Source organism: Chionomys nivalis, chromosome 7, assembly GCF_950005125.1.
Source record: "Chionomys nivalis chromosome 7, mChiNiv1.1, whole genome shotgun sequence".
NCBI classification, from domain to species: Eukaryota; Metazoa; Chordata; class Mammalia; order Rodentia; family Cricetidae; genus Chionomys; species Chionomys nivalis.
Genome location: NC_080092.1, coordinates 56,564,867 through 56,587,589, shown reverse-complemented (window position 1 = coordinate 56,587,589; position 22,723 = coordinate 56,564,867). Strand labels below are relative to the sequence as shown.

At 40.9% G+C, this 22,723-nt stretch overlaps 1 protein-coding gene across 2 annotated transcripts in view; it reads right to left on the bottom strand.

Annotated features, from left to right (window-relative positions):
- Window positions 1–1,944: 1,944 nt before the first annotated feature.
- Ywhae (tyrosine 3-monooxygenase/tryptophan 5-monooxygenase activation protein epsilon) overlaps window positions 1,945–22,723 on the bottom strand; it is a 34,986-nt gene continuing 14,207 nt past the window's right edge. The window contains exons 2-7 of one of the 2 annotated variants that reach the window (XM_057774971.1): window positions 18,324–18,523; window positions 13,925–14,031; window positions 12,100–12,306; window positions 10,118–10,254; window positions 4,887–4,930; window positions 1,945–3,144 (exon numbers count right to left, since the gene is read on the bottom strand). In XM_057774971.1, coding sequence (XP_057630954.1) covers window positions 4,923–4,930; window positions 10,118–10,254; window positions 12,100–12,306; window positions 13,925–14,031; window positions 18,324–18,523 — 659 coding nt within the window. In that variant the 3' untranslated portion in view covers window positions 1,945–3,144; window positions 4,887–4,922. The remainder of the gene's footprint in view (window positions 3,145–4,886; window positions 4,931–10,117; window positions 10,255–12,099; window positions 12,307–13,924; window positions 14,032–18,323; window positions 18,524–22,723) is intronic. The other variant, XM_057774970.1, reaches the window with a different exon arrangement.

The following is a 22,723-nucleotide window of genomic DNA, read 5'->3' as shown; positions in this document are numbered from 1 at the left end:
CAGCCCTTTTTTTTTGTTTTGTTTTTTCGAGACAGGGGTTCTCTGTAATTTTGGAGCCTGTCCTAGAACTAGCTCTTGTAGACCAGGCTGGCCTCAAACTCAGAGATTCCCCCAGCCTCTGCCTCCCAAGTGCTAAAATTAAAGGCATGTGCCACCACTGTCAGGCTTACTAATACAAATTTAAGATCAACTTTGTTCTATGTTTATTTCTACTCTTGATTAAGGTATTGTTTGTACAGCTCATTTAAAAAATGTAATGTATAATTTAAAAATATAGGTTAATAGTCATCTATAATAGTCAAGCTTGTAGTCATGTTAAGTTTATTTAAATATAATTTCAGTTAGACATAGGAATTCTTCAAATCTTTCAAAGACCTTCAGAATATGGTATTTAAAATGTTTAAGAACTAGGACTTTACATGATGACAATGAGACACACATATCTATTTCAAGAGGATGATGGGCCGGGCGGTAGTGGCGCACGCCTTTAATCCCAGCACTTGGGAGGCAAAGGCAGGCAGATCTCTGTGAGTTCAAGACCAGCCTGGTCTGCAAGAGCTAGTTCCAGGACAGGATCCAAAACCACAGAAAAACCCTGTCTCGAAAATCCCCCCCCCCCCCAAAAAAAAAAGAGGATGATGGGCATCAAAGATGCTCCTTATGGAGTTGGTTAGCCATTTGGGCAAGAAACTGCTCGTCTGGACTGCTTGATAAACTGGACATGCAGGACCCATAGAAAAATGACTGCTATAGTTGCCTAAAGGTGAGGCAGTCCTTCAGAAGAAAGTGACTGACAAACTGCCAATATAGGTGGAACTGTCTTTGAAATTTCCTGCTTCGTAGAAAAGTCTGCCAGATACTGTGGGCCTATAGGCTTGGAGATGGATGCCTGCAACATTACAGAAGAAATTTGGGTGACTGTCTGGAGTTTGGGAAGTTGCTTACAACGTGCTTGTTTACTCAGGTAATATTATATCCTTCTGGAGACTTTAATGGAGTTGAATAGTTAGTTTTCCTTAGTTATGATAAAAGATAAAATTCTGTGTGATTATTTCGGGAGTCTGGGTGGCTGGGAAACAAACAAGCAGCCTCCTGCTACATCCAACCCTGTCTCCATTGTTTAGATCAAGTCCAGGAGTCAAGTAAGCATTAACACCTGCATTACCCAAGTGCCATAAACTGTCACAAGGCTTTATGATTTTCTTGACTTGGCTCTTAAGTGCCTGGAAACCGTATGCTGGATATAGATAGTGATCAATCATCTGAAAAACCATACCTTATGGAAACAGAATTCACAAAATCATTATTTCAACTGCTGGCATGTCCTGGTGATAAAACTAAAATCTGGCTATGTGCATGCTTAAAATCCTAACAATTTGGCTGAGGCAGGATGGGACCTTTGTGCTAGTCTGTGGGACTAGGCTAGGCCTCATCATCCATTAAATAATAACTGGAGTACACCGCATGCCATTTCAGAAAAAGTGAACTGTGGGGAGTGTTTTCTAATTGGAAACATTCTTTAAACACTAACACTACAAAAGGTGTTTTCTCAGGATATTTACAAATGCGCCATGCTACCCATGCAAACACTCAACATTGCTTACTGCAGCACCTAAATGACGCCAAAACTGGATCCACTTTGTGAGTTGTTCTTAGGAACTCAGGCATTCGGCAATGTTAAAGGAGACCAAAGTATCAACACACTACCACATATACTGTCTCTGAACAAACTATGCACATGCTGTAAATGTTTCTGCTAAGGCCAACACTAACAGGGGATTCACTCTGCTCTTGCCACTAGTTTTTTCAGTGAGAAAGTGTAATTTTCCTTTAGACCAAAGAGGATTATTGACATGTTGAACCTATCTGGTTGTATAACTCAAAATTACAGAATAGAAAATGATCCATAGCTACACCTGTGTTAAATATGATTGTTATACTTTAATGATAAACTTAAACATAAATACTATGTTGCTAACTGGTTTCAAAGACAGAACATGTAATCTACTGACTTGGCTGTTCAACACCACATTACAAGCAGTTTCCCCATGCCCCAAATACAGATCATTGGGAAACAAATGATTTATGGAAGATAAAATGGGGACTATTTTCACATTCAGACAAACAATAATGTCAAGTATGTTTGGACTAAAGATTTTATTTTAGAAGTATAAAGGATGGAGGCGTAATATATTTGGCATTTTTAATTTAGGTTTGTTTTATTTAAGTTTAATGTTAATTCCATGCTGTGTTTCAGTAAGAACAATACAGATGCTGCATCTGTGGCTCCAGTCAGACATCCAGTAGTACAAATTAGCTTCAAGTTACACATACTGAACAAAAGAGGTTGAGCGAGCGGAAGAGGAGGAAGAGGGAAGGAGGCTAAGGAGCGAGGGGGAAAGGAAGAGAGTTGAACACGCATGCAGGCTTCCATACCACCTTCAATGCTAACCTGCTTCAGAGGGGGAGGAGTCGGCAAGAATGAGCAGCCACGGATTGTTGAACTGTTACCAGCACCACGCCTTTCAGCAACACTTCAGCAGAGTTCCAAACACATTTGACAGCAAAACCATTATAACAAACTCCCCCAAAACATCTCAAGCTAATATCCAATTAAGTTTAAACATTGGTATAAAATTCAATTTAAACAATTAAAAAAGGAAAAATGACAGCACATATGCCTCTATCATGTGATTAATCTTTCTTAGATGCATCACCTAGAAGTCTAATGGCTTTCAAATGTCATTTCCATTTCTAATAATGATCTTGCCCGTGTGGCTGGAGACAATACAGTAATGCTGAAAAAGCCTCTATGCAGTCCTGTTAGTGTCGTAAAGAACCTAAAAGCTGGGACCAGTAAAATCCACAGAAATTCACTCTTGCCTTTAAGAACTTCTGAAAACTGTTTGTTTTTAAAAAAGGGGAGAAAAAAAAAGAGGAAGAAAGAAAAACAACAGGGCAGGAACCTAAATTCTGAGACCAAATGTGAAAGTCAAATTTGGTGGTTCTCAGTGACAATGGGAAACTTCCAAGGGGAGGATGGGGAGGGAGGGTGATCAGAGATGTGTTCTCTTGTTGGCTTTAGTACGTCTCACTGATTTTCATCTTCCACATCCTGCAGCGCTTCTTTATTCTGCTCTTCACCTATAAGGAACAAGGCACAATTACTTCACACTGTCACACACTCTAATGGTCAAGCTAAAGATTCGTAGTTTCACTACAACTGTTAGCAAACTTGGGCAGGCAGAGATCTTCTAACCTCACATCTGAAGGGCTTAAACTAAGAGCTGCCAACCACCAACCACAGTCCTGAAACAGTCAAGTGTTAGAGGTGATAAAATTAAAACTTTTAAAGGCAAAGAAATCAAATGTCTCTGTTAAACAAGGTCTTCAAGAATAAACAGCAGAAAGAATACTCTTAAAATGAACTTCAAGCCTTTGTGTGTTTCTTGGGCCAAATACTCTTTTCTTTCTCAATAACCTTGCCTCTTCAAAAAGCAACAGCATTTTGCTTTTTATCTACCCACAAGCTGGGAATAAAAGCAAGCATGACCACAGGAGTTCTATGGTGTCTGGGAAGATGTGCTACTGTGCTGGGCTGTTTCTCTGTATGGTGGCCAGATAGGCCGCACAGTGGAGTCTTCAGAGTAAACCACTCGGTCACTGAGGTTATTACAGAAGGGCATTTGGGCCAGCTCTCAGGCTATTTCTCTTTACTCTTTGGACATGACAATTAGCCTGCCAAGTTTCAACTGCACTATGGCATGCAAGAGAAAGTCAAGTTTATTCACTGGAGGGTCACCTACCTACTTATAAGCATTAATCAAGTCAGCCATAGTTAAGGAAACATGCGAAGCTTTTGTTAAAAATGATTCAACTGATAAAAATTATATTTTAATATGGAGAATTACAAGTTTGAGCAAAAAAAATAACCACTCAATTAACCAGAAGGTAGGGTGTATAGCATGTACTTAGCATGCATAAGGCTCTATGCCCAATCCCTAGCAACACATAAAAATAATACATAACCACACAGTTAACTGCAACTAAACCAATTTTTAAAGTGCTACCAAACCATTAAAAAAAAAAAAGCACCTAACAATAGAAATGGCTTAGATAGCATTTATACTATAAGATCAACTTTTAAACAGTCTGATGCACCACCACAGCAGTAAGCATCAAGTGAAGAGCTACAAACATTCTTGTATGGAAATCTGACATTGATATGTGACTAACAAGTCAGGTCTTTATCACAGCACAAAGATTCCAGGCCTTGAGACACTGTCTCAAAAATAGAAGTTACTTAAAGCACATGGAGGATTTAACTTATACAATAGAAAAGACAGGCGGGCGGTGGTGGCGCACACCTTTAATCCGAGCACTCGGGAGGCAGAGGCAGGCGGATCTCTGTGAGTTCGAGGCCAGCCTGGTCTACAGAGGTAGTTTCAGGACAGGCTCCAAAGCTACAGAGAAACCCTGTCTTGAAAAATCAAAGACAGAAAAGACATGCAAAAAAAAAAAATATCCATCTCCTAGGAAAGAATGGAGGGAAGCTAACTCTCCAGAGCAGTACATCCAAGCTCAGGAGCTTGAATGTTTTGTCTCATTTGCAACAGGAACAAGTGGCAAGTATGCTAAGAGACCACAGGAACACACACACAAGCAACTTGCAGACACGGCAAGAGTCTCAGCCACAAGTCACAAAAGTCACTGCATATATAAGGCACACCCAAGTAGACAAGGCAGGTAGCAGGCCACGGCTGTCTCCAGACTTAGCACCTGAGAACATAATCGGGTGAGTCGCTAAGAACAGGTGGAAACAGGCAAGCATGATCAGTGAGAACCAAACTAAAAGCAGAGCTCCCTGCACCACAGCAATGACTTACAAAGTAGTTTTAAAGGAAGAAGAGTTGGGTTTTCCTTTAGGAATCTACAGTCAAGAAGAGAGGGAGGGAGAGCAATCAGATGAAAGCACATTACAGAAAAACAAACCACAACAGGACAATGGAAACATCCCAGGAGTCAGCTCTGGTCTTTCTACATGAATAAACTCAAGAATTAACCTGTCCAGTTGTTCCCTTTACTCCTAACAAACCTCTGGAGGCTTATAAATTTGGGAAGGGCCCACAGATTTTTTTTTTTTTTGCCTAGAGGAAGAAAAGGAGCAAGCAGAGCAAACACATTTCCTCTATGAAACGGTCATTCCTGCAGTGTGACCTCACTAAAGAATCTCTGTGCTTCATAATGTACTGCAGCATGCACACGTGCGTGCACACACACACACATTTTTTAAAGCAATTATCTCACTGGGCTGATGAGACAAGCTCAGCAGTTAACACTGGCTGTTCTTGCAGAACACGGGTTCAGTTCTCAGCACCCATGTGGTGGCTCACAGCCATGTGTAACTCAAGTTCCCAGTGATCTGATACCCTCTTTTGGCCTCTGCAGGTACCAGGCAGGCAAGTAAGCATGTAGTACACACACATACACACAGGCAAAACACTCAAAATAAAACAAAAAAATTATATCCCAATAAATTAGACCAGTCATTAGCATACTCTACAGGAAAAAGACACAAAAGAAGTAAAACATACACATCATTAGATGTCCTCAATTCAAACATTTAATGATGCTAGTTTTCATGACCAGCAGTACAATAAAAGGACTCCAACTTTAGCCAGGTGGTGGTGGTGCGCATCTTTAATCCCAGCACTTGAGGGGAGGCAAAGGTAGGTGGATCTCTGAGTTCCAGGCCAACCAAGGAAACCCTACCTTGAAATAAAAATTCAACAAAAAGTGCTTGAACTTAAATTGAATGCTGGAAAACTGCTAATCCCTCAACACAAGTATTTCCACATGTACACCCTCAGAACAACTGAAGAACTGCCTGTAAAATTGTAAACGTGAGCTGGGCGGTCGTGGTGCACGCCTTTAATCCCAGTACTCGAGAGGCAGGGGCAGGCGAATCTCTCTGAGTTTCTGACCAGCCTGATCTACAAGAGCTACTTCCAGGACAGGCTCCAAAGCTACAGAGAAACCCCCTGCCTCAAAAATAAATAAATAAATGTAAAAAATAAAAGTGCTTGCTACACAAGCATAAAAAGACCACATAATGTGGCAGGTGTATGGTATATACTTTGAATCTCAGTGCTGAAGTGGAGAGATGGGTCTCTGCAGACGTTGGGGAGCCACCCTAGACAATTGACACACACACGGTGGATGGTACCTCTGGCCTCCATACATACGAAGAATTAATAACTTATAGGACCTAGTAAGATGGCCCAGATTAAGATGACATATTGTTGTGCAAGCCTAACGATGGGATAATCCTCAGAACCCAAGTAAAGGTGGAAAGAGCTAGGTGTGGTGGCACACACAGGCAGGTTGATCTGAGATCAAGGCCAGCCTGGTCTACACAGAGAAACCAGGAACACACTGCACCCACCCCCCGAGAAGTTGGAAAGAAACTCCACAAAACTATCTTTAGACTTCCATGTGTATGTACTCCATGCACATGCATGCGCACACACACAAAAATGAAGTTTAAGTAAATTGAATTAAATCTGTATAAATTATATTTCATTCATTTAATGGGCGGAGGGAAGAGCAGGGTTTCACTATGTAATCCTCACTGGCCTGGAATTCACTAGCAGACCAAGATGGCCTCCAAATCAAAGATCTGCCCACCTCTGCCTCTTGAGTGCTGGGATTAAAGGCAAGTGGCTACATTACTTTTATTGATGTTGGTTTATCATGATAAAGAGCTACAGCAGAATTGTAAAATACAAACTTGACAAACTTCGCAACTTATTGTATGCAATGATATAGCTCAGGTAAGCCTCGAATTTATTATACATGGGAAAGATACCAACTAAAGATCTTAAAAGGCATTTTAAAGACTGGCAAGATGACTCAATGGGTATGAGTTCAACAGGGAGGGGTTGGAGACATGGCTCAGTGGTTAAGAGCCATCTGCTCTTCCAAAGGTCCTGAGTTCAATTCCCAGCAACCACATGGTGGCTCACAACCATCTGTAATGAGATCTGGCACCCTCTTCTGGCCTGCAGGCATACATGCAGACAGAACACTGTATATATAATAAATCTTGTTAAAGCAAGATGATGATCCCATTCCAAATACCAATATCCACATGAAAGCTGGGCACAGCTGCAATCGCTACAATATAGGAGCTCAATGGTCAGCCAGGCTAACCACAATGGATTCAATGAGACCTTGTCTCAAACAGTAAGGTAGAAAGGAATTTAAGACATCATGCTATGCCTTCATATGTGCCTAAGTACCAACACTAACATGGGTGCACATAGTCCCCCACACACACATAACTAGTATATATGGCTTTTTTTTTTTTTTTTTTTGTATTTTGTGTTTGAGACCAGGTTTCTCTGTATAGCCCTGACTGTCCTAGCTAGACTTGCTCTGGAGACCAGCTGCCCTTGAAATTAGAGACCCACCTACGCTCCCAGTGCACCACCACTCTGGTGGCTCTATCAAGATGGTAGAAAAAGTGTATAGGAAGTTCCTATCATGTATCTCATTACAACGCTTGTCTTGTAATACATAAATACTTGATTACTTAGTGAGCTTTTAAAAGCCGAACTAACCAAGTTCTCATATTAGCACCACAAGCTAAAGTCAAAAATCAAACTCAACTTTGCCAGAGAAAGGAAATGGGTAACATTCATAACCCATGCATTTTTAAGGTCAATACAAAGCATGTCAACTAAGCAGAAACTGTAGTTAGAAGTAAGCTATTAAATATAAGCATCTGCCTGAGTAACACACTTAACATGACTGTGATTAAAACAGAAAAACTAGATGGGTGGTGGTGGTTCGTGCTTTTTTTTTTTTTTTTTTTTTTTGGTTTTTCGAGACAGGGTTTCTCTGTGGCTTTTTTTTTGGAGCCTGTCCTGGAACTAGCTCTGTAGACCAGGCTGGTCTCGAACTCACAGAGATTCACCTGCCTCTGCCTCCCAAGTGCTGGGATTAAAGGCGTGCGCCACCACCGCCCGGCATGGTTCGTGCTTTTAATCCTAGCAACCGAGAGGCAGAGGCAGGGGATCTCTGTGAGTTGGAGGACAGCTGGTCTACAAAGAGAGTTCTAATAGCCAGGATTACACAGAGGAACCTTGTCTCAAAAAAGCAAAATTACAGATAAACTCTGAGATGGGAGATAATTCAGTGGTTGGGGGAGTACTTGTTGCTCTTGGAGAAGATTCTATTCCCATTATTAATTTAGCACTGGATACGCATGAGAAGTTTACACATGCATGCTAACAAAACACTTCTCTCTTTTTTTTAAAAAAAAAAGCAATCTTAGGGTTGGAAAAATGACCACTTACTGATTGCTCTTCCAGAGGTCCCAAGTTTAGTTCCCAGCACCCCCATGATTGCTCACATCTGTCTGACCACTTCTGGCCACTGAAGGCACCAGGCACACATGTGCAGCAAAACACTCATACACATAAAACAACTGTTTAATAATGAATAAATCTTATTTTACCTAACACTATTGTTTCCAATCCCCTACACTAACTTTATAAAATTACCTCATAATAGATATTCAGTAGTTTTCTCATCAACCCAGATAAAACTGATCTTTGTCTAGACATTGATGGCCCAGACCTTAATCCCAACACTTGAGAGGCAGGAGGATCTCTATGAGTTTGAGGCCAGCCTGGTCTACATAGCTAGTCCTAGGACATCCATGGCTACACAAAAGAAACCCGTCTCAAAAAATTACAATATTAAAAAAAAAAAACCGGGCTGGAGAGATGGCTCAGCGGTTAAGAGCATTGCCTGTTCTTCCAAAGGTCCCGAGTTCAAATCCCAGCAACCACACGGTGGCTCACAACCATCTATAATGAGGTCTGGTGACCTCTTCTGGCCTGCAGACAGAATATTGTATACATAATAAATAAATATTAAAAAAAAAAATCTTTGGAGAATGAAGTACAGCTAAGTGTTAGAACATGTGTTTAATTAACATGCATAAGGGTCTGGAGTCTACCTACACGCATAGGCACACACACCTTATCAACAAAACTTCAACTATTATATTTGAAGTTAAAATTTACACATGCATTCCCCCAAACAGCAATTACTTTCCCCAAAATAGTAACTTTGCAAATGAAAACCCAATACCAGACAATACCAGAACTCTTAAGCATGGACCTAGAGACAGATCATTTTATTTCTCGTAGAACCCTAGAGGAAAATAGTTGCTTTTTAGTGAAAAAGATTTCTATGCAGAGACTATGGTATGGCCAGAGGTGAAGTATGTAGCTGGTTCACATAGACCTGAGGTTTGAAGAAAAACCCATGCAGGGTTGTTTCATTAATACCCACTAATGCCACAGAGTTTTATAAACTCTACCGCCCACTCTCAACTGAATTGCAAGAAGATAAAAGGAAATGATGGGGGTTAGATGTCTCAGTGGCTAAGAGAACTAACTACCTGCTCTTCCAAAGGACCCAGGTTCAATTCCCAGCACCCACATGGAGGCTTACAAACATCTGTTACTCCTATTCTAGGGGATTCATCATTGCCTCTGGCCTCTGACATTCATGTAGTAACAGACATGTAGGCAAAACGTTCAAACACATAATATTAAACAATATAGGGCTGGAGAGATGGCTCAGAGGTTAACAGCATTGCCTGCTCTTCCAAAGGTCCTGAGTTCAATTCCCAGCAACCACATGGTGGCTCACAACCATCTGTAATGGGGTCTGCAGGCACACGTGCAGACAAAATATTGTATACATAATAAATAAATATTAAAAAAAAAAAAACACAATATAGGTTTAAAAAATAGAAAGGAAATGGTTTCCAGTCATTTCTTCCTTATAATGATTATAGCATACTAACAAATCATTATTAGAGACAAAACTTTTACAATTTTGAATATTGGCATAATATTTCTACACATGTATGAAATTGTCAAATCGGCCCTTTACTTCTTTATCAAGGGTCAAAATGGCACTTGGACATCATCCCCTATAGAAAGAATAAACCTTAATTACTGCAGACAGGCTATGAGAACCAAAAGAGTTCTTAGAAGAGGCAACCACCCAAAGAGAAACATCTGGGCTTGCTCACCATCGCCCTGCATGTCTGAGGTCCAAAGCGTCAGGTTATCACGTAGCAGCTGCATGATAAGTGTAGAATCCTTATAGCTTTCTTCACTCAGCGTGTCCAGTTCTGCAATAGCGTCATCAAAAGCTGCTTTTGCCAACCTGAAATGAATATACCGTCCGTCAGTACTCAATTAACAAAGATAGCAACAATGGGCTACTCTAGCAGACAAAAGCTGAAAGATAACTTCGAATAAAAATATGAAAGACTTGGTATTTTTGTTCAGCTTACTTTTAACTTAAATAAAAAACTTTAAAAAAAAATGTGTACCTAGAATTTGGTATGAATGTAACTGAAGGTCAGATGACAAACCTGTCACAGCTGCCTCTCTCCCGCCATCACATAGACCCCAAGGACCAAACTCAGGCTAATCAGGCTTGATAATAAGCATCCCTACCTTCGCAAGTATCTCGAGATGTTCGTGCTGCTTTTGAATGTCTTCCTATACAAACCAAGGCTAGCCTTGGAAATCTCAATCCTAGTCAAGAGTGTTAACAATGTATGGAGGCAAGATCTAGTCCCATGCCAACTGGGGTGACACAGTAAGACTGCAGTTCAAAGCAACTACAAAACTGGCCTCAGGCTTTCAGGCGGTATGATTACAAGCCTATACCACCTTACCCACCTAAAGAATTAATTCTTTTAAAAAAAAGGGGGGGGCGCTAGGGGATGACTCAGAGGTTGAGAGCACTGGCTGCTCTACCAGAGGTTCTGAGTTCGATTCCCAGCAACCACATAGTTGTATTTATTTTTTATTTTTTTTAATTTTTTTTTGGTTTTTCGAGACAGGGTTTCTCTGTAGCTTTGGTGCCTGTCCTGGAACTAGCTCTTGTAGATCAGGCTGGCCTCGTACTCCCAGAGATCCGCCTGCCTCTGCCTCCCGAGTGCTGGGATTAAAGGCGTGCGCCACCACCGCCCGGCTTGTAGTTGTATTTAAATGTACAAGAGTACAGGTATCAGATGAGGCTTGAAGACATCAGATAGATTCCCTGGAGCTGGGGTCATAAGCACTTGTGATCTCTTCATGTGGGTACTACTTTAAGCTCAGTTTGGGTGAAGTGATAAAAATCTTTTGAAATGGTTAGTACTAATGGTTATAAAAAAATTGTGGCCATATTAAATTCTACTCAATTATACACATGAAAATGGTTACATTGAATTCTTTGAAGTATACATGTTTACCAGTACAATACTTTTATTTGCATCCATGATTTCAAAACTAGAAACAAATTGATATAAAAAAAAAATCGGGAGAAAAGGAGGCTGGAGAGATGGCTCAGTGGCTAAGTGAATTTACTGCCTTCCATAGGATCCAAGTTCAATTTCCAATACCCACAATTGTGTCCATCATAGTAGAAAGAGAATTAATTCTCAAGTTGTCCCCTGACCTTCACCTGCCATGTTATAGACACATGTATACGCATACACACCAAAAAGTGCAGAAATTTTAGTGTGACAGTTTCACAAATACCAATATTATAATTGTTAAAATTATAATTAAAAAAATGTTCATGTAAGGAGGTGGTGGCACATGCCTTTAATCCCAGCACTTGGGAGGCAGACACAGGTGGACCTCTTTGAGTTCTAGGACAGCCTGATTTACACATAACAAGTTCCAGGACAGCCAAGGCTATATATAGGAAAACTCTTGTCTCGAAAATCAAAAGCAAAAAATAGCAAAAAGTTCACCAAGAATATTAAAAGCATTCCCAGGGAAGTGAGGTGGTAAATGTCTATAATCCCTAACAATTAGAAGAATGACACGAGAACTGAATGTTCAAAGCGAGGCTAAGCCAGATACCTGGTACCAAGACCTCGTTGTAAGACTGAACGAATGCTAATACATAAAAATTAAGCCAACAGACTCCTGTGACAGCCTAAACAGAAGGTAGCTCCTCTGGAACCTTTGCACTTCACACTGGGAACTTGCTTCCTCCATTACTTACCTGCAGGCACGGTCAGGGGAATTAAGAATTTCATAGTAGAATACGGAAAAGTTGAGAGCAAGACCTAAACGAATGGGGTGCGTTGGAGGAAGTTCTGTCATGGCAATGTCACTAGCAGCTTTGTAAGCCACAAGGCTGTTTTCTGCGGCCTCCTTCCTGTCATTTCCTGTGGCAAACTCAGCCAGATACCTGTGGTAGTCCCCTTTCCTAAAACACAACAGCAAATGAAATCCCAATTAGAAACTTCTTGGAGCATGACAATTTTCTCTACCACATTGTACACAACAAAATACAGTTTAATGATTAACATATATATTTTTAGAAACTTAAAAAACAATGTCAGAATCCATCAGCTTGGCTCATCTCTTCATTCCTTAATAAGGATTTCATAGCCGGGCGATGGTGGCGCACGCCTTTAATCCCAGCACTCGGGAGGCAGAGGCAGGCGGATCTCTGTGAGTTCGAGACCAGCCTGGTCTACAGAGCTAGTTCCAGGACAGGCTCCAAAGCCACAGAGAAACCCTGTCTCGAAAAACCAAAAAAAAAAAAATAAGGATTTCATATTTAAAATTATTGAGAAACTCTCACAGAAGACAACTAAAGCAAAAGTCACCCAACTAGTATAAAAATGTTTCCAAAGAACCACACATTCATTAATCACAATACACATTTGCTGCTGTCACTGCAGTGCCAGGACACCTGAAGCCCTGAGCACAATGTGCCCCTACTATTCCTGAGCTATGCCCTTGTAATTTCTCCACAGATAGTTAAGATTACAGTGAGCCGGGCAGTGGTGGCGCATGCCTTTAATCCCAGTACTCGGGAGGCAGAGGCAGGCGGATCTCTGTGAGTTCGAGGCCAGCCTGATCTACAAGAGCTAGTTCCAGGACAGGAACCAAAAGCTACAGAGAAACCCTGCCTCGAAAATTCAAAAAATAAATAAATAAATAAATAAATAAAAAGATTACACTGTGAACTTCGCAGCTTTAGCTAAAGACTAATGAAACCACAAAAGCAAAAAACCCAGGCAGGGTGTGGTGACATATAATCTTAGGAAGCTGATAGAAAAAAAAAAGATTATTTGGGCCAGGCAGTAGTGGCATAGGCCTTTAATCCCAGCACTCCGGAGGAAGAGCCAGGAGGATCTGTGTGAGTTCAAGGTTATCATGGTCTACAGAGTGAGTTCTACCCTTTGCCCAAAAAAAAAGAGAAAAAGGTGAAGGAGGAAGGGAGAGAGAAGAGAGAGAGAGAGGGAGAGAATAGAGGGAGGGAGGGAGGGAGGGAGGGAGGGAGGGAGGGAGGGAGGGAGGGAGGGAGGGAGGAAGGAAGGAAGGAAGGAAGGAAGGAAGGAAGGAAGGAAGGAAGGAAGGAAGGAAGGAAGGATTACTCTAAAACTGAGGCCAACCTGATGACTGAGTTCCAGACCAGCCAGGGCTGCCCAGACAGACCTTGTTCTCAGAATAAGCTTGGAATGATCGCACACATCTTAACCTCAGGAGGCGGATGTAGGGAGATCTCTAAATTCTAGGCTAGTATGGTCTACCATCTTGACTTCCAGGCCAGTCAAGTATATAAACAATGGGGTGAGAGTGGCAACTATGACCAAAAGTCAGGTATTTTGTACAATAGTCTGGCAATCTCAAATGCAACAATATATTAATTCTTGATTACTACAGTATTTGTAACTAATTAAACTTTAGGTTTTGGAAACTAACCCTCCAATATTCAACTACTTTAAGTCAAAGCTGAAAACCCACATTTAAAAAGTTATGGTTCTAAGGCTAACTTTAAATCTCACATTTTTCCCTTCTAGTATAGAACCTACATTTTATAATAGAAAACCTTGGACTCGCCAGTGTTAGCTGCTGGAATGAGGTGTTTGTCCAGTACATCCAGAATGTCACAACAGATTAATTTGAGCTCAGTTTCAACCTAGGGAGGGAAAACATCAGATTAAGTTTGGCAATTCTAAAGTCTTGTTATACAAAGTTTAATCTGAAGAGCCCAGTCTTAAACAGAACATTTTATCTGTTTCCAAACTCTTTCCCCAAACCTTAAGTTGGCAGAAAACTACTCAGAGTATAGAAAGTCTCTTGCTCTTTAAACCATGCACACACAACCCACAGTTCCCCTAAAAAATGACCAGTGAGTAATCCACGTTCTTTCTAAATGTTAGACACTTACATGAATTAATTTCCATTATAAGGTACCAACTATAAAGGTTATTCTTGGTTGTTTTTGTTTTTTTCGTTTTTTTTTTTTTTTTTTTTTTTTTTTTTTCGAGACAGGGTTTCTCTGCGGTTTTGGAGCCTGTCCTGGAACTAGCTCTTGTAGACCAGGCTGGTCTCGAACTCACAGAGATCCACCTGCCTCTGCCTCCCAATTGGTTGTTTACTTGACTACACTTGGAAGCAACTAAAACCAAAGCAGTTGGGCAGGCCTGGGAGGGATTTTTCTTGGTATGATAATTTGAGTTGGGAGACCCACCCTAAATTCAGATCATGTGAGGGGGCAGCTCACATAAAAGGACAAAGAAAAAGGAAGTGCTTTCTCAGCTCACTCTCATTGGCAAATTCATCTATCCTGAGCCATTCCCTCTCTAGTGCTAGCACCTACACTAGGAGACACCCGAAAGGGACTGAAAACTAGCAATTCTAGGACCTCCCAGAGACTCAAGCACCAGTATGGGAATGCTAAGACATCCAGTCTTGTGGACTCAATGACTTCTGAACCTTGGCCATTCTGTCAGGAGACAATATCAGACTACTCAGGTCAGCCTGCAAATAGCTCTAAGAAGTCATAAATGTTGTATATATACTCATTTATTTATTTGAAAGATATAGCATTTGCCCAAAGGCCATCAACTTAAAAGAACTTAAAAAAAAAAACATTGAGAAAACCGGGCGGTGGTGGCGCACGCCTTTAATCCCAGCACTTGGGAGGCAGAGGCAGGCGGATCTCTGTGAGTTCGAGACCAGCCTGGTCTACAAGAGCTAGTTCCAGGACTGGCTCCAAAACCACAGAGAAACCCTGTCTCGAAAAACCAAAAAAACAAAAAAACCCAAAACAAAACAAAACAAAAAAACAATGGGAGAGTGAACTGGAGTATACGTTAGTGGTATGGTGCCAGTCTAGAATGGACCAATTCCCAGCATCACAACAAATATGTAAGGAGAAGTAGGTTACAGGATTTGAACCAAAGTCATTAACTCAAACCCAGACAATTTGTCTTCAGTACTATTATGTTCCAACATTTACTTCATTGTAGAGATCAGACCCAGCTACAAGAGCAAAAGAACCTGTAGGCCAAATTAAATGCCGACATGAATCTACTGGTTTGCAATGTCTAAAACACGTGGCATCTCTGAACATATTTCACATGAAAACATGTTTCATGTTTGAGGATATAATGAATTTATGACAGTCGTGGGAATACCTGATGTTGGTAATTCGCAAGAAGGGAATTTAAGAGGCCAGCAAATGTGAGAAGAAACATGGAAGTGCTTATTTATAACCTTCCTCAGTTTCTAAAGAGTAGTTAGAGTAAATGATGTTCCCATACCACAGACTTTTTCTGAAAACAAGTAACACTGTTGTGCTTTATATAAACTTTATACGACATGTTGGCCAGTGGAGCAGGCTTCTCTACTGAACCATAAACTCCTAACTCTGTATCAAAAGGAGCTGTAATAATAAAACTGAGCCTTATGCAAATTACACCAGAGCCTCTCGGGCTGGCTGTGCCTGGAGTCCCTGGTTTCCAGCTTATAGTTCTTCTAGCAATAAGTGAGGAGAGGCGACTGGCGGCCAACCTCTCCCGAACATGTTCATCTCTCTTGCTCTCCGCTTTCTATAATTCAGACACTTTAAGAATCCTCCCATTTTTCTTCTATAATCTTGCCTTTAGTTCAATAAGACTGCCTGCACCGCTCTTATGGCTTTTCAAGTTGAGACAGAGTTGCTGTCACAGTCTCCTAGATCCTTACTAGATACCAGTCCAAACCTCAAACTCAGCTTTAACATCACTGGGTACCTCCATGGTCTTCTCCCTCCTTCACAAAGTAACTATGGTCCACCTTTTTTCCAGCTGACTTTTTTTTTTTCCCCGAGACAGGGTTTCTCTGTAGCTACGGAGCCTGTCCTGGAACTAGCTCTTGTAGACTAGGCTGGCCTCGAACTCACAAAGATCCGTCTGTCTTTTTTTTTTTTTTTTTTTTTTTAGGTTCCTGTGACTTGATATATCACGATGGTATAAACAAACCAAATCTGCTTCTTCACCTGCCTGTGTTTAAACAGCACTAACTTTCTACCCTACCCTGGACAGTCCATTCCTGGTCTCCTCTTTTTCTAGTTCTTTATTTCTACTAAGATCAAGATTTCAGACTCTTGGCTTCACCCCCGATTGGCCAGTTTTCCCCTTGACTTCCCTTCACATCCTATAATCTTAACCATAATTTTTCTGAATTTCTTCATGTCTGAGGAACACCAAATTGTCAATCCATATTCTTTGTTCGGAGCTATCTAAGGGCAATGATAATTCCAACTTACCTCAAGATTTCTAGCATGTTCCCTAAGAGAGTTGTATCCCCAGTTTTACTACCTATAAATTGGGATAATAGCTACTTTTCCAGGGTCTTTTTTTTTTTTTTTTTTTAACTTACTTCTTAATGTTGCTAGGTATTAAGCCCAGAGCCTTACACTGGGAGGCTTCCATTTTTGTATATAAATACACTTACAAATAACTTCATAAATTCTTTTCAGAGTGCTGAAAGCCCCAATGGTTTCTATTGTTTAAAAAAACACCCAGAATGAGTCTCCATAAAGACAGTAATTATGTTTCAGCAGTATTTATACCCAATAATTTAGTACACAGGGCATACAAATACTTATCAATTTGGCCTCTATCAGGCTGGCAATATGATTCAGGTGGTAGGGGTGTTTACCGCCAAGGCTAATGGCTGAGTTCATACTCTAAGACCTGCATAGTGTAAGAAGACCAACTCATGGAAGTTGCTCTCATCTCTACACATGCCCCATGGCACTTCCTGTGTATGTACACAATTATGTGCAAAAATTGAAGCTGTTCTATGCATTCACTAAAAGCAGTCAATGAGGTACTTTATACCATAGCAAGAGCAGCAGTTCACTTGTTCTTTACTTGTGTGTGTTATGTTCAAACTTAATACCTGTGCTGGACATACAGCTCAGTGATAGCGTGTGTAATCCAAGCCTAATCCCTAGCATCCTTCCCTCTCAAGATATTTCTACCTCTACAGCTTCCAAAATAAATGGTTCTTGGCGTTTATCCCAAAATATTCTCTAACCTGTAATTTCTAATCAAGGTAAGTGAAAAGTTAAAAATACATACATACACACACACACACACACACATATATATTAATGTAGTTTATGTTCGGTGTTGAACCCATATGTCTAACACAAATTACTTAAAGCTGAAGGCCTGAGACTTAGCTGATACTCAAAAGAAACAGAGTGAAGTAAGGTGGGGAGGGATTAAGTGGAGAGAATGGGAGGAGAGGGAGTGGGAACTTGGATTGGTATGTATAACGAAAAAAGATAGTTTGTTTAAAAAGAAAAGCCTTTTTTTTAAACCACGCATTTCCTTTCCCTACTAGATAAAGAAATCATTTAGGACACTCAGATAACAGCCACCCCTATTCCTTCTGTCACAAATGGTACCATTTGTGACAAATGGACGCTACTCTGGATCCAGCTTCCTGGCTCAAGAAGTAAGTAGTTTTGCTATCAGACATGGACCCTACACTGCCATCCAGAATGCCAAATCAGAGACTCAGGATCCATTTTGATCAAGGACAGAATCCTCTATACCTGAGCAAAAATAAACCTTTTCTCTATGAAAATTAGTCACTTCTAACAAATATACAGAAATTAATGGTACCAAACTATAAATTAACTCAGTGTCACCTGTATTTGAGAAACTATCATCTTTTAAAAAATATTGTATCAAGTGGATGTGGTAGTATAATGTCTTTAATCCCAGCATGAGAGGCTGAACCAGTCTAGTCAACATCATGAGTTCCAGCAGACCCAGTACCAGAGGACCCAACACCCTCTTCTGGCCTTCAAGGGCACCAGGCACACACATGGTACAGAGATAGGCAAGACAAAGTGCTCATACACATTATTCAAAATAAAAACAAAAAGCATAGTATTAAATCAAATAAAAGGTAACAACATCTCACCATTTGCCGGTACTCCCGAATCATCTTTAGTTTGTCCTCTCCTCCCTTGTTTTCTTCCTTCTGTTCAATGCTGCTGATTATTCTCCAGGATGCTCTTCTGGCTCCAATCACATTTTTATATGCAACGGATAAAAGGTTTCGTTCTTCAACTGTAAGCTCCACATCCATTCCTGCTACTTTCTTCATTGATTCCACCATTTCTATGCAGGGAATAGTAAAAGGAGACTATAGATTTAATAGGTTTTGTTGACCCATCCCTTTCACCGTTATGTTTTTTCCCACTGCAAAGCTAAGATATAATTGGGGGGGCTTGGAATCCGAAGGGGGGGGTGCATGCCTGCAATCATAGCATAGAGACTAATGCAGGAAGACTACCTTAAGTTCAAACTCCACTCTGAGCTACAAGAATATGGAACCAGCCAATGCTACATAGGAAGATCCTTGTAAATAAAAGGGGCTAGTTCAGCTAGAACCTAAAAGCCCTGTTTAGTCTGGAGCAAATATTCTTCCCAATAAAAAGTAGTTAAACATGCCGGGCGGTGGTGGTGCACGCCTTTAATCCCAGCACTTGGGAGGCAGAGGCAGGCGGACCTCTGTGAGTTCGAGGCCAGCCTGGTCTATAGAGTGAGTTCCAGGACAGGAACCAAAGCCACAGAGAAACCCTGTCTCGAAAATCTAAAAAAAGTAGCTAAACAAAAATAACTTCAGGGCTGGAGAGATGGCTCAGAGGTTAAGAGCATTGCCTGCTCTTCCAAAGGTCCTGAGTTCAATTCCCAGCAACCACATGGTGGCTGACAACCATCTGTAATGAGGTCTGGTGCCCTCTTCTGGCCAGCAGGCATACACACAGAATATTGTATACATAATAAATAAATAAATATTTAAAAAAAAAATAACTTCATAGTCACCAAAATAAATGAGTCAAGTCAAGCCAAGCATTAAGGGGTGGGGCACCACACACAAGTCTCAATCTCAGAAGGCCAAGCTATCAAATCAGACGTCAGGGGGACCTTGTCTAAAGTAAAACAAACTGGCTCATGCCTGCATCTTGTAATCCTAAAACCAGGAAGCTGAGCAGGATTTCTATGAGTTTGAGGCAGTCTGTTTCAAACAAACAAACAAAAAAAAAGGTGGGAAAGGGGTACACTATGAATTCTTCTGCTGGTATAAGTTTTGGTAATTACTGTTACCACTAGATGGCAAGCAAAGAAAGGGGGCCAAACAATCTGAGATATACCCAAGTATAGCGCAAAAAATAAAACCCTAGCATTTTATGAATAACAAAGGAAAAACTGAAAATGTCATAAATACTAATTATTATAAAGAAAAGGGGGAAGGGTAGTTTTACAAAGGTTTTAATGACACTATTACTATCAAATAGACCTTTAGATCTACTGATTTCAGGATCCCTAGTGATAAAAGCCAAGAACCTACATTTTAATAAGCATCCTAGGCAGACAGTAACATCCGGAGAGTAATACATTAGCCAAATGTTATCACAATGAATTAAGCTACATTAAGTCAAATGCTGTAATTGTAACCCCTGCAACTAGGAATGCTACATAGTTCATAGTTAGAACCTATCTCACAAAAACAAAACAAAACTTAGAGTTTTCCAAATTAGCAACCTGAGTTTCATATTTCAAAATCCACCCCTTTACAGTTAGTTGCTGAAATGACTGAACCCAGCCAGCCAAGCCTTTTACACACTAGGTAAGCACTCAACCATTAAGCCACACCACCCCCCGAAGCTGCCAATTAGAATTTTGGTCTGCTAATGATGTCAGACTTCAGTCCCATCTTCTTTCTAGTTGCGTCTTAGTTATTTTGACTGCACTCTTTGGAGGGATGAACTGTGTTGACATACTTTGGTAGGACACCTAATTTTTAATAAATCACTAAATGCCCATTATTAATTATTTTTAAGATCACAACAAATTCAGGCCCTTCATCCTTAAGAATTTCCATTTCTTTACACAATATTCAGCATGAACGAGTCCAAGGCCTAACCTCCTCTGAATGTCTGAGAGTTTTATGAAACCCTCCATGTCAGTTATCCTTAATTACCAATGGAAGCATAGCCCTAGTCACAGTCTTCTTCAAAGCTGTACACAAAAGCTGCCTGATTCCCAACTCTGGACTCCCACTAACTCATTAACATAAAATTTCTCACTCAGCCGGGCGGTGGTGGCGCACGCCTTTAATCCCAGCACTTGGGAGGCAGAGGCAGGCGGATCTCTGTGAGTTCAAGGCCAGCCTGGTCTACAAGAGCTAGTTCCAGGACAGGTTCCAAATCCACAGAGAAACCCTGTCTCGAAAAACCAAAAAAAAAAAAAAAAAAAAAAAAAAATTCCTCACTCAGCATATCTAGCATTTCACGAAATCTCTGCAGGAAGGACATCATCAATTCTACGTAAAATTTCTTGTCATGGCCGGGCGGTGGTGGCGCACGCCTTTAATCCCAGCACTTGGGAGGCAGAGGCAGGTGGATTTTTGTGAGTTCGAGACCAGCCTGGTCTACAAGAGCTAGTTCCAGGACAGGCTCCAAAACCACAGAGAAACCCTGTCTCGAAAAAAACAAAAACAAACAAAAAAAATTTCTTGTCATGTATCTGCAGCTGATGTGATCGAAACCTTTGAACCAGAGAACTACAACTCATGACTGAATTACTACTTGAAAGTAACAAGCCTCCTCCTTCCATCACATGGGTTCTAGGGATCAAACTCAAATTCTGCAGACCATGAACACATTTTCTGCAACTATTTTTTGAGGGGCAGGAGAATAAAGCAAGGTCTTGCTATATAGCCCAGGCTGGAAACAAACTTGTACAAATCACCTTACATTTGTCTGCTGAGTGCTGAAATTAAAGGAATGCCCCACTCCATTTGATCCTGATTTTTTCTTTTCTTTTTTCTTTTTTTAGTTTTTATGTGTTTTGCCTGCAAGTATGTCTATGAATTACAAGTGCGCTTGGTGTCAAAGGCTAAAAGGCGGCATCAGAAACTGGAGTTGCAGGTGGCTGTGAGTTGTCATAAGATGCTAAGAAGAACAGCCAGCGCTCTTAACCACTGAACCATCCCTCCAGACCCTCTATGAGACTTTTGAGGACAGGGAGTGCTGGCTGAAAATCACTATTGCATGAAGATTCTGAAACATAATTTCCAGACATCAATAGGCACGTTAAATCAAACATACCAGACCTGCTGAGCTCTGGGTCATTTATCATCCACTGTGTGCTAAGTCTAGTTAGATAGTCACACTACACTGAACAACCATCTGAGACAACTTTATGGTTTTAAGGTTACTGCTAAGATAACCAAATGTAATTCACCTTCACTTAATTTATCCAATCCCACACAAACATACCTTTTGTTTGCTGTACTAGGGATAATAGTTATAGCCAAGTAATCTACCACTGAGCTACAAACAATCCCAGTTCTTACTTTGAATCTTGATTCTTTGGTCTCTCATTCATTCATTTATTCACCCACTCATTCATTCAACTAACTCATCCAACTTAAAGCAGGCACTGTCTATTTTTCATTTTATTTATGTGCATTGATATGAAGGTGTCAAGATTCCCCTGGAACCAGAGTTATAGACAGCTGTAAACTGGTATGTGGGTGCTGGGAATTGAATCCAGGTCCTCCAAGAGAGCAGTCAAGTGCTCTTAAACCCTGAGCCATCTCTCCAGCCCCACACTATTTCAAAGGCTCTCCTCTCCATGTAGTACTACAATCAGTCTTCTTAAAAGATCTTCCAGCACCCAAGCCAGGAGTGCTGGAACGAGTTCCAGGATAGCCAGGACTATAGAGGGAAACTCCTTCAAATACCAAAAAGGAAAAAAAGGAAAAAGAGCTGGGCGGTGGAAGGAAGGAAGGCAGGCAGGCAGGCTGGGTGGTGGTGGCACACATCTTTAATCTCAACACTCTGGAGGCAGAGGCAGATGGAACTCTGAGTTCACAGGCCAACCTGGTCTACAGAGCAAGTTCTAGGACAGCAAGTGCTACACATAGATAAATCCTGTTTTGAAAAACAAAGAAAACAAATGAACAAAAGGAAAAAAAATATCTTCCAACACCCAGCAGGTTGGATGGTGCTTGTAATCCCAGCACATAAGAGGCTACATAAAAAATCCCTTTAGTTTAAGGTCAGTATGGACTACAGTGAAGCCCTGTCTTTCCCCTTCCCCCCCCCCCAGAAGTGGGGCTGTGGAGGAGCTGGACAAAGCCAAGGCAGGCTGATTTCTATAAATTTGAAGCCAGCCTGGTATAGATAGCAAGTTCCAAGCCAGCCAGGGCTACATACACAGTGAGACCATTTTTACTGTTTTGTGTTTGGGGTTTTGTTGTTGTTTGAGCAGGGCTTCTCTGCATAGCCATGGCTAGCCTGAAACTTG